The following is a 12,263-nucleotide window of genomic DNA, read 5'->3' as shown; positions in this document are numbered from 1 at the left end:
CACACACACACACGTTTTAGCAACAACACACACACACACACGTTTTAGCAACAACACACACACACGTTTTAGCAACAACACACACACACACGTTTTAGCAACAACACACACACACACACACGTTTTAGCAACAACACACACACACACACACACACGTTTTAGCAACAACACACACACACACACACACACACACACACGTTTTAGCAGCAACACACACACATTCACGTTTTAGCAACACACACACACACACACACACGTTTTAGAAACAATACACACACACACGTTTTAGAAACAATACACACACACGTTTTAGCAACAACACAGACACACATGTTTTAGAAACAATACACACACACACACACGTTTTAGAAACAATACACACACACACACACACACACACACACACACGTTTTGGAAACAATACACACAAGCACACGCTTTAGCAACAACACACACACACACACACACACACACATGTTTTAGAAACAATACACACACACACACGTTTTAGAAACAACACACACACACACGTTTTAGAAACAACACACACACACACGTTTTAGAAACAACACACACACACACACGTTTTAGAAACAACACACACACACACACGTTTTAGCAACACACACACACACACACACGTTTTAGCAACAACACACACACACGTTTTAGCAACAACACACACACACACACACGTTTTAGCAACAACACACACACACACACGTTTTAGCAACAACACACACACACACACACACACGTTTTAGCAGCAACACACACACACACGTTTTAGCAACAACACACACACACACGTTTTAGCAACAACACAGACACACACGTTTTAGCAGCAACACACACATTTTAGCAACAACACACACACACGATTTAGCAGCAACACACACACACGATTTAGCAGCAACACACACACACGTTTTAGCAGCAACACACACACACGTTTTAGCAGCAACACACACACACGTTTTAGCAGCAACACACACACACGTTTTAGCAGCAACACACACGTTTTAGCAGCAACACACACGTTTTAGCAGCAACACACACGTTTTAGCAACAACACACACGTTTTAGCAACAACACAGACACACACGTTTTAGCAGCAACAAACACATTTTAGCAACAACACACACACACGATTTAGCAGCAACACACACACACGTTTTAGCAGCAACACACACACACGTTTTAGCAGCAACACACACACACTCGTTTTAGCAGCAACACACACACACGTTTTAGCAGCAACACACACACACGTTTTAGCAGCAACACACACGTTTTAGCAGCAACACACACGTTTTAGCAGCAACACACACGTTTTAGCAGCAACACACACGTTTTAGCAGCAACACACACACACGTTTTAGCAGCAACACACACACACACGTTTTGGCAACAACACACATACACGTTTTAGAAATAAAATACACACACACGTTTTAGCAACAATACACACACACACATTTTAGCAACAGTAAAGCACTTGTTGATATGTCAAAAGTTTTCTCTGACTTGTTGTTTGGTAGGGACACGTTTTCTCTCCCCTAACTCAGTTGAACTTGGGCCTCAACCTTTTTTCCTCCCTCCCATGCTGTTGAGCTGAGTTTTTTTGGTCTCTCTCGCCTGTCGGAGGGGAGGTTAGGTCTCCCAGCTCTTATGAAAGCCGAACCTCTGGCTCGTCCTACCCTCCTCTCTTTCTTTTATTTCTCTCTCTTTCCCCGCTTTCTCCCTCTTCTGCCCTCTCTCTAACTCTCTTTCTCAGCCCCCCCTCTCTCTGTCTCAGTGGACACAGCTGGGAGTGATTATCCTTGTTGAGATATAGAAGCCCTGCCCCCTCCTCCTCCCCCCTGTCTCCCTATACGAGGCGCTCACTCATGGAAATGCCCTTGTTGAACCCGGGCTGCCGAGTGCATATATACCTTCCAGCTCCCTGTACCGGCAGCTCAAGCTAGTGCGCTGCGGCTATGCTATGCTATGCTATGCTATGCTATGCTATGCTATGCTATGCCACTGTGTCCTACAATCCCACAGTGGGGCTGTGTTATGCTCTCTGCACAGACGGACGGGCAGACAGACACATGTGCATGCTCAAACACACACACGCACACACACGCTTTGTGTAATTGTTGTTTCACCGTATATAAAGCTGCATGGAAACTTTGACTTCTCTACGACACACACATGTATATATGTATGTGTGTATATATATATATATATATACTGTACACACACTATTTAACTTAACGCTCACTCACTAGCATGCGCGCACACACTCCTTTTCAAACTTTGTCTCCCTCCTGCTCTCTCTCAAATCTCCTACACATAATTTCCATCTCTCTCTGTCTGTCTCTCTCTCTCTCTCTGAATTTTCACGTTCTCATTTTCCTTCTTTCTCTTGTTTTCACGTTCTCTCTCTTTCCCAGTCTGTCACATTCGCACTGTTTCTCCAGCACACCATTTCTCTCCTCGTTTTTCTTTTCCCTTGTCCTGTTTATTCCTCTCTTTCTCCATCCCACTCCCTCTCTTTCCCTCTCTGTTTCTCTGTCCCCCGTTCGGTCTCAGGGGCGTCTGTGCAGGAGTGTTCTGTGGGTCCACAGACTTTCAGCTAATGTCAGCAGTTTGGCTCGCAATGAGCCGTATATATTATCGCTCTCTCACGCAAGAGGCTCTCTTTCTGTCTACCTCTCTCCCTGCCTCTTAATATCTATCTATCTCTCTGCCTCTAACCCCCCCCCCCCCCCACCCTCTACTCTCTCTGTCAGTTACCTTCTTTATGTATGAATCTAGTGGACCACATGCTGCAGGTCTCCTCAGCCACTAACCAGAGTGTCTACCAGTCTCCGCGCCAACACTCTGCCCTGTATGGGGGGGTGCACCTAATTCCCTTAATAGTGTACTACGTTTGAGCGGAGTATTATGGGCCCTGGTCCAACACAGTGCGCTATAATGCTATTGGGTGCTGTCTGGGACACAGTTCTGGACAATGAAGATGAGTTGTGAGGGGGAAAGTGTAGGAAAGCATGTCCAAAGTTTTGGAAAAAGTCTTGGAAAGATGGGCGGGGATGGGATTTAGTTTGACACTCAAATTTGTGTAGTATCGACTCGAGACATGCCCCAGTAGTTTGATTAGGGGCCCTCCTGGAGCCCCCTGCTGTAGTGTTGGGAGAGGCAAACACACACCCATGGGGACAGAGGCCCCAGATGTGCCCTGCCCTCTGGGTTACCCTAAACACACCCTCCTCCCCCACACTGCCTCTCTTTCCACCGGGACATGGAAAGGTGGGTGTGTTTGTGCATGTGTGTTGCGTAACAGGAGAGAATGTCATGGTGTTTTTGAAAAGAAACATGCGGAATCCTGTACCTCTTCCCTTGTACCATGTCTCCTCTTTCATGTTCTGATCCCTCTGTTGGCAATAACATCACCTTGTGCTTTTCTATCTCTCTCTCTCTCTCTCTCTCTCTCTCTCTCTCTCTCTCTCTCTCTCTCTCTCTCTCTCTCTCTCTCTCTCTCTCTCTCTCTCTCTCTCTCTCTCTCTCTCTCTCTCTCTCTCTCTCTCTCTCTCTCTCTCTCTCTCTCTCTCTCTCTCTCTCTCTCTCAGGACATCTTGGCTTCCAGGACAGCTTCGTCACATCGGGGGTCTTCAGTGTTGCTGAACTCGTGCGAGTCTCACAGAGTAAGTTTCTCCTTCTTCTTATTTTAATCTCTATCTCTTTTTCTCTCCCTGACCCTCCCTCCCTCTCTCTCTCTTTCCATCCCCCCCTCCCTCTCTCTCTCTTTCCCTCTCCCCCTCCCTCTCTCTCTCTTTCCCTCTCCCCCTCCCTCTCTCTCGCTTTCCCTCCCTCTCTTTCTCTCTCTTTCTCTCCTCTCTCTTTCTCTCCCTCTCTCTCTTTCCCTCTCCCGCTCTCTCTCTCTCCTCTCTCTCTCTTTCTTTCCCTCTCTCCCTCTCTCTCTCTCTCTTCCATTCTCCCTCTCTCTCCCCCCCTCCACAAAGAGAGCCCTGCAGGCTGGGATTTGATTGCAGATCTGCCATCGATATGGTCCGCCCCACTAATGCAATTTATCAGGACCCCCCCCACTCTCTTAATGAACTAAGAGCAAACCCCAAATCTCTCCCAAATCAGACAGTCAGCTAAAAGCAAAGAGCCAGATCAGCTAAGATCCCGAAGGACTGATAGGACCAGTTGCCTTTTAGATCATAAGGAATAAGACACAGGGGGGACCTGATCCTAGATCAGCGCTCCTACCCTGAGCCGATGCAATACACGCCCTGAAGTTACTTTTATTTCTGGTAAGGCTGGAAGTGAACTAAAAGCACCCATCTGCTGAATGTGGCATCATAGCTGGTCCCCAAGACCTGACAAGAAGCCCTACGTAATGATCGGCTGGTGTGTCAGGTTGGAGGGTGACTGGGTGACTCTGTAGGACCTGCATGTAAAAGCCCTCTAGGGGAAGAAGAATGGGGCACGGGAAAGTGAAGGGGTGAGAAAGAGGTGAGGGACGTGGCGAGCCAGAGTACTGAGCCATCTTCGTCGCCGGTTAAGGAGGAGGAGACGGGAAAGACAAAAGGAAGAGATGGGAGGAGAGGCAGAGCGGGAGGGGAGGGGGAAAAACGTGACCTTTAAAAAGTGCCGTCTACGCGCAACACGGGGCGGTAGAGAGAGGGGGGATAGAGAGCGAGGGAGGGAGGGATGGATGGATGGAGGGGGGAGAGTGACAGAGTGCAGAACAATCCATACGGCCCTGTCGATAGCCCCTGCTAACAATAGCCCATTGAAAGTGCCTGTCAGCACTCCGACTGGAGCCCCTTTTGATCAAAGGTGCATTGATGACCACCCCACACACACACACACACACACACACTGTCGTGACCCAATACTGGGCTGGGCTGCACCACACCTAGGACCAGCCATAGTGGGGATGGTCAGGGAGATGCAGGGGGAGGTGAGACGGGGGAGTTGGAGGGGAGACAGGGACGCCAAGGGGATCCAGACAGGGCGGACCTGGGCAGCCGGCCCACTGTGTGAATCCCCCCCTCCACTAGGATTTTAACCTACACACACACATAGGCACACACACACACACACACGAACCCCTACTCCCCCTTCTCAGTCTCACAGAGCTGGCTCCCAGGTCTTGGCCCTCTCCAGATGCCTCCATTGTGTTGGCAGAGGACAGGGTAGGGCAGGGCAGACCCATCGTGAAAGTAGAGTGTGTAGACAGTCGTTTATTGGGGAGTTGTGTGTGTCTGTTTGGGACGAAACCAAAAGGATCTCTTAATCCTGAGTGTACAATAGGTTGTGTTCTATTGAGGTGTGTGTGTGTGTGTGTGTGTGTGTGTGTGTGTGTGTGTGTGTGTGTGTGTGTGTGTGTGTGTGTGTGTGTGTGTGTGTGTGTGTGTGTGTGTGTGTGTGTGTGTGTGTGTGTGTGTGTGTGTGTGTGTGTGAGGGGGTGTGTGTGTGAGGGGGTGTATGTGTATCACTAGCTTGTGATATTAGTCTGATTAGCGCAGGCACAGTGCGGCCCCCCGCATCAGAAGTCCTGGCATGTGATGGTTAACAAGATTAAGGAATATGCATAATGGCTCAGGCTCTATGAAGAGCTGGGCTTTTATCCCAACATCTGTGACACGGGGTGGGGGGGGGGGGGCTAGGTAGAAGAAAGGAAGTTACCGGGTGGCATATGTTTTCTGGAAGATTTCTTTCTCTTTCTCTCTCTCGCTCTCTCTCTCTCTCTCTCTCTCACAAACTTTCTCTCTCTTTCGCTGTATCTCGCTATCCCTCTCCCTCTCTCTCTCTCTCTCTGTCTCTGTCTCTACCACGCTCTATCTCTCTCTCTCTCTCTCTCTCTTCCAGCCACAACATAGCCACAAGGGAGCTTTATTCACTTAGCTACTGTACATCTGACTGACTGTGTGTGGCCCTTAAAGCTAACAGTCCAGAAAGTTTTTTTCTTCTAAATGCCAATACATAATAAATCAAGTATGAAATGAAGTGTTGTGTTGGATATATCAAATAAAATGCCTTTGCCAATCAGCAGGTCTGGCAAAGAATACTGTCAACCTTTAATATACAGACACAGACACAGTGCACATGAGACAGACCTACTGGGCTGGAACAAAACCCTGCACAACTTGTAGCTACAGGAGACTCCTGCCTCCTGACAAGGTCCGTACGAGTGCACTCCAGGTTCTCTCCTTCTAGAAGACGATCACAGAATGCAACACATTGTCCTAACATCCCCCCCCCCCCCCCCCCAAAACATTCACAGCACCCGTGGTTTGCCGAAGAGTGCCTGGTCTTCCCTTAAATAGCCACTGGCCCAAAGTGTCCATATCTACCCAGTCAGCAAAGCTGTATCTGTGTGGGTGGGGGTCGAGGGGTCTCTAAGGGGATTGCTCTATATGGCCAGATAGAGTGCTGGACAGTATGCACGGCCATGACTTTGGTGGACACACACACACACACACACACACACACACACACACACACCACACACACACACACACACACACACACACACACACACTTCCTGAGCGAGTGTGTGTGTTTTTCCTTTTTTTGGGGGGGAACAGTTGGCATCAAAAAGCTGATGCACTTTAGCGTAATCCCAGTGAAAGTGTGGAGGTGCACGTAAGGTCGACATTACGATGCTCCGAGCTAGTGTGTGTGTGTGTGTGTGTGTTGTGTGGTTGTGTGTGTGTGTGTGTGTGTGGTGTGTGTGTGCGTGGAACCAGGCGGGGGGGTTGACTTGTGCACAGTGCAGAAGATGAGAGGTCGTTCATGGTATTGAATGGGCCCCCCCCCCCCCGTCTATATGGCAGTGTGACCTTGGCTTTGTGCACCCATTACACAATTCAGTGGCAGGGCCCAATCGAATCTGCTTCTGTCGATCAATATCCTATTAAAGCACCACACAAAAAAAACGAGGGGGAGGGAGAGGGAGGGAGGGAGGGGAGAGAGAGCGAAATGAAAGTCTTCATAAAGTTAGCGGTTACAGCTACATCGTTTTTTAATTTATTTTGGTAGTCGTGACTTGGGCGGAATTGTAATTGGCCTGTTCAATACCAGGCCCGGGTAATTTGGGAGATTGGGTACCGCCCTTTCCTTTCCATGCCTCCCTTTTTCTCTCTCTCCTCCCTTACCTATCTTTGTCTCGTACATTCTATCCGTCTCTTCTGAGACAGTTTTCCTCTGTTCTAGTTCACTGGTCCTTCTAGACATTCCCAATCAAATGTGGTATCACTACTTTGTCATGCCACATAGTCATGGCTTTATGGCACCCTGTCGAGACGGTGCCAGTTTGACCAGGGCACCCTGTCGAGACGGTGCCAGTTTGACCAGGGCACCCTGTCGAGACGGTGCCACTTTGACCAGGGCACCCTGTCGAGACGGTGCCACTTTGACCAGGGCACCCTGTCGAGACGGTGCCACTTTGACCAGGGCACCCTGTCGAGACGGTGCCAGTTTGACCAGGGCACCCTGTAGAGACGGTGCCAGTTTGACCAGGGCACCCTGTCGAGACGGTGCCACTTTGACCAGGGCACCCTGTCGAGACGGTGCCAGTTTGACCAGGGCATCCTGTCAAGACAGTGCCAGGAGGCACCACATAGACACCTGGGGCCAGATTCACAAAACCTTCTTAAGAAGAAATTTCTTCTTAACTGCCATTTTTTCCTTAGCTATAGACTTAAGAAGGAAGTTAAGCAAAGTTGCTAATCCTCAAAAAAGTTATTGGAAATGTTCTTAAGGTTTTTCCTAAGTTTCTTCCTAAGAAAAAAGTTAAGAAGAAATGGGATTCTTGAAAATTATGCTTTAGGATTTCTTGAGACGAATGGATACTTTTTGAACGTTTTCTTGCACCACCACAGACACATAAGAAGATATTTACGAAGTTCCTAAGAAAACTATGAATTCCTAAGAACATTTTGAGGAATTGCATTTACGAACCATCTTATGAACTTGTTCTTTTTTTTGTCCTAAGCAGCTTCTTAAGTTTTTTTCGTGAGTAATGTTTTGTGAATCCGGCCCCAGGGCAACACACACCTCGACCAATGGTGTCCACCTCCAGATCATCTGCTAATAGAGGCCCACCATAGACACACACACAAACACACGTATTCTCAGGCACATGAATACACACGAGTACACTCACACACACTCTATCTAAAAACTAGTTGGCATCGTGCTAGTATTAGATTGGCAAACAGCACCCATTTCAAGGGGCATGCCCACCTGGGATCCCTCCAACACACACACACACACACACACAATGGGGCCTTGGCATGGACACCCAGAGACCAGATGACTGGGAAGAACAGGGTGAGCAAATGAATTAATAATGGAAGAGAGAAGGGCTGGCAAGGCCTTTCCTCCATCCTGCCATCCTTCTATCCATCCCCCCTTCACCCTCAGCCACCCTGTCTGCCCCCTGGCACTCCCTGGCACCACCTCTGGGGATACTTAATGCACACACACATCACACACCCTTCATCCACCACACGGTGTGCCAGCCTTGCCAACCCCAACAGCATCACCATGCCCCGACCGGCTCCTGTGCCAGTGGGCAGTGCCATCTGGGCGCCACACACAGCCACTGGCGGTACTGGCACTTGCAGAGTGGTGTATGGGGTTAAGCAGTGCAGCTGGTATGGCTCTGGTGGCTGTGCCACAGTAGCAGCACTCAATACGGGTGTTAAAATATACAGTGCCTTCAGAAGGTATTCACTGGCCTACAAAACAATACCCCATAATGTCCAAGTGGAATGATGTTTTTGGAAATGTTTCCAAATTAATCAAAAAATGAAAAGGTGAAATGTCTTCTGTCAGTAAGTATTCAACCCCTTTGTCATGGTGAGCCCAAATAAGTTCAGGAGGAAAAATGTGCTTAACAATAAGTTGCAATGGACTCTCTGTGTTCAATAATAGTGTTTAACATGATTTTGGAATGACTACCTCATCTCTGTGCCCCACATATACAATTTCAAACACAGATTTAACCACATAGACCAGGGAGGTTTTCCGATGCCTCGCAAATAAGGGCAGCCATTGGCAGATGGGTTAAAAGAAGAAGCAGACATCGATTATCCCTTTGAGCATGGTGAAGTTATTAATTACACTTTGGATGGTGTATCAATACACCCAGTCACTACAAAGATACAGGCGTCCTTTCTAACTCAGTTGCCGTAAAGGAAGAAAAGCGTTCAGGGATTTCACCATGAGGCCAATGGTGACTTTAAAACAGTTACAGAGTTTAATGGCTGTGATAGGAGAAAACTGAGGATGGATCAACAACATTGTAGTTACTCCACAATACATGTACTAACCTAAATGACAGAGTGAAAAGAAGGAAGTCTGTACAGAATAAAAAAGATTCCAAAACATGTATCCTGTTTGCAATAAGGCACTAAAGTAAAACTGTAAAAAAAAAAAAAAAGAAATTAACTTCGTTATAAATATAAAACGTTACGTTTGGGGCAAACACAACACATCACTGATTACAGTACCACTCATATTTTCAAGCATGGTGGTGGCTGCATCATGTTATGGGTATGCTTGTCATTGGCAAGGACTAGGGAGTCTTTTTAGGATAAAAATAAACGGAATCGAGCTAAGCACAGGCTAAATCCTAGAGGAAAACCTGGTTCAGTCTGATTTCCAACAAACACTGGGAGATAAATTCACCTTTCACCAGGACAATAACCAAAAAATACAAAGCCAAATATACACTGGAGTTGCTTACCAAGACTACATTGAATGTTCCTGAGTGGCCTAGTTACAGTTTTGACTTAAATCGGTTTGAAAATCTATGGCAAGACTTGAAAATGGCTTTCGAGCAATGATCAACAACCAATTTGACAGAGCTTGAAGAATTTTAAACATGATAATGTGCTAATATTGTACAATCCAGGTATGTAAAGCTCTTAGAGACTTACCCAGAAAACTCACAGCTGTAATCACTACCAAAGGGGGTTCTGCCATGGGGTGTCAATGCTTATGTAAAAGAGATGTTTCTGTATTTCATTTTCAATGAAAAAAAAAAAATCCTATAAACATGTTTGTCGCTGTCATTATGGGACGAATTCAGGCTGTAACATGACAAATGTGGAGTAAGTAATGGGGGTATGAATAATTTCTGAAGGCAGTTCCCAGTACCAGTAGTACAGCGGTAGCTCACTGTGTGTGTGTGTGTGTGGTGTGGGGGGGGGAGTGTGTGTGTGTGTTAAGTCCAGGAGCAGGTCTGCAGGGCAGCAACAGAGAGAAAACACAGCAGCGCTGACCAAGCAGAAAAACTCAAGTCCTGTCAGGGCCTCTCTCTCTCTCGCTCTCTCCTTTTCCCTCGCATCTCCTCCCTCTGTAGCCGTTCGCTCATCCCATCATGCCATTACACTCTCCGTCAATAAAGCGATGGAAAGGAGAGGAGGAGGAGGGATGGAGGGAGGAGAGGCTCGGGGGCTCTCTAGTTGCTGGGCGGATGTCCGGGTTTGAAGTTGATTGCTGCCTTTGTTGTCAAATGCTTCAATTTGAAAATCCGCTCGAACAAAGGAGAGTTTTTTTTTCTTCTTCTCCTTTCTCCCTCTTCTCTTTTTTTTTTTTAAAGGCAGCCCTCACAGCTTTTGTGGAGGTTTAGATCCCCGGTGTCTGGCTGGACTGGGGGAGGGGGTTAGGAGGGGGAAGACCAGGGAGGTGAGGGGGGCATGGGGAGGAAATGGCAGCCTCTTTGGTAGTGGACCACACTGGAGAGCGAGAGGGGAGGGAGAGAGGGAGGGATAAATAGAGAGGCTAGCAAACAGATGGGCCAATTGTACAGCAGCACCACCTTGTCGCGGCACTAGTGTACACTAGTTTGTGTGCTTGCCTTTGTCTCTCTCTCCCACACACACACCTACCGTCTGAGACGCATTCCGTTGCACTAAAGTGGCTAAGGAGTAGATTGAGCTGATTGAAACATTTCACTAATGTTAAACTTTCTTTCTGCACCGGCGAGGTACAACCAAGGTAGTCTGACAGATAGAGCCGTTCTCCCTTCTCTCCCACCCTATCAGAGAACGAGAGAAAAGAGAGAGGAGAGAGAGAGGCAGGCTCCGTCAGAGAGAGGGAGAGCGAGAGAGAGATCAATGCAGGCCTGATAGCTACAGGTTTCATTTGGAATCCTTCAGGAGGCAGAAAGCACTTGATAAAGCCCTTAAGAGGTAGAGACTGCGGATTACCTTTATGATTGATTTCCATTCCAGTCAGACAGACTGCAGTGCTGGTCATTTTCCTCCTCTCTCCCTTTATTCTTCCTCTCTCTCTTTGTCATCCCTCCATCCCACTGATTCCAAAGGAAGGGCCCTCGCTTTAGGACCAGGTTCTTTCTCTCTGTACACCTTTCTTTCGCTATCCCTCTTTCTTTCCCACTATCACTCTCCTACTTTCCTCTCCTTCTATCCCCCTTCCTTTCCTCTATCCCTACTCTCCCCCTCTCCTTCCATCCCTCTCTTTCTTCCTCTCCAGACCAGAGCTATAGGCTGAGTTACTGCAGCCCGGTGCCCAGGTTAGCTCTCTCACAAATTACTTCTGTGGCCCCCACTATTAGCCATGCAAATGTACCCGCCGCTTTACTGCCCGCCTCGTAAATAAACCCGCCCAAGCCACTTTGGATTAGGATGGGAGGGAGGATGAAGAGGGGATGGAATTTTGGAAATTACAGTGGCTTTTTTTGGGGGGGTGGGTTATGGAATGACTACACGGGACGGTGTTGCTTATTTTTTGTACTTATTGGTAGAGATGTTTTGCTGGATGCTGCGTTGTGATGACACATGCACTATTGCGCTTTCTCCTCCCTCTCTCCCCTATCGCACTCTCTCCCTCTCCCTCCCTCCCTCCCTCTCTCTCCCTCCCTCCCATTCTCCATCCCTCCCTCTCTCTCCATCCCTCCCCCTCTCCATCTCTCTCCCTCCCTCCCATTCTCCATCCCTCCCTCTCTCTCCATCCCTCCCCCTCTCCATCTCTCTCCCTCCCTCTCTCTCCCTCCCTCCCATTCTCCATCCATCCCTCCCTCTCTCTCCATCCCTCCGCCTCTCCCCCTCTCTCTCACTCTCTCTCCCTCCCTCCCTCCCTCCCTCCCTCCCTCTCCCTCCCTCCCTCCCTCCCTCTCTCTCCCTCCCTCCCATTCACCATCCCTCCCTCTCTCTCCATCCCTCCCCCTCTCCATCTCTCTCCCTCCCTCTCTCTCCCTCCCTCCCATTCTCCATCCCTCCCTCTCTCTC

General features: G+C 48.3%; 1 protein-coding gene across 13 annotated transcripts in view; it reads left to right on the top strand.

Annotated features, from left to right (window-relative positions):
* LOC106613561 (nuclear factor 1 A-type) overlaps positions 1-12,263 on the top strand; it is a 183,760-nt gene that overhangs the window by 128,739 nt on the left and 42,758 nt on the right. For all 13 annotated transcript variants that reach the window (XM_082956730.1, XM_082956733.1, XM_082956729.1 and 10 more), the window contains exon 4: positions 3,615-3,689. In XM_082956730.1, the coding sequence (XP_082812856.1) occupies positions 3,615-3,689 (75 nt within the window). The remainder of the gene's footprint in view (positions 1-3,614; positions 3,690-12,263) is intronic.

Source organism: Salmo salar, chromosome 10 (assembly GCF_965601325.2).
Source record: "Salmo salar chromosome 10, fSalSal1, whole genome shotgun sequence".
Taxonomy (NCBI): Eukaryota; Metazoa; Chordata; class Actinopteri; order Salmoniformes; family Salmonidae; genus Salmo; species Salmo salar.
Note: the sequence above shows the minus strand (reverse complement) of the source record. Positions and strands in the feature narration are given on the sequence as shown.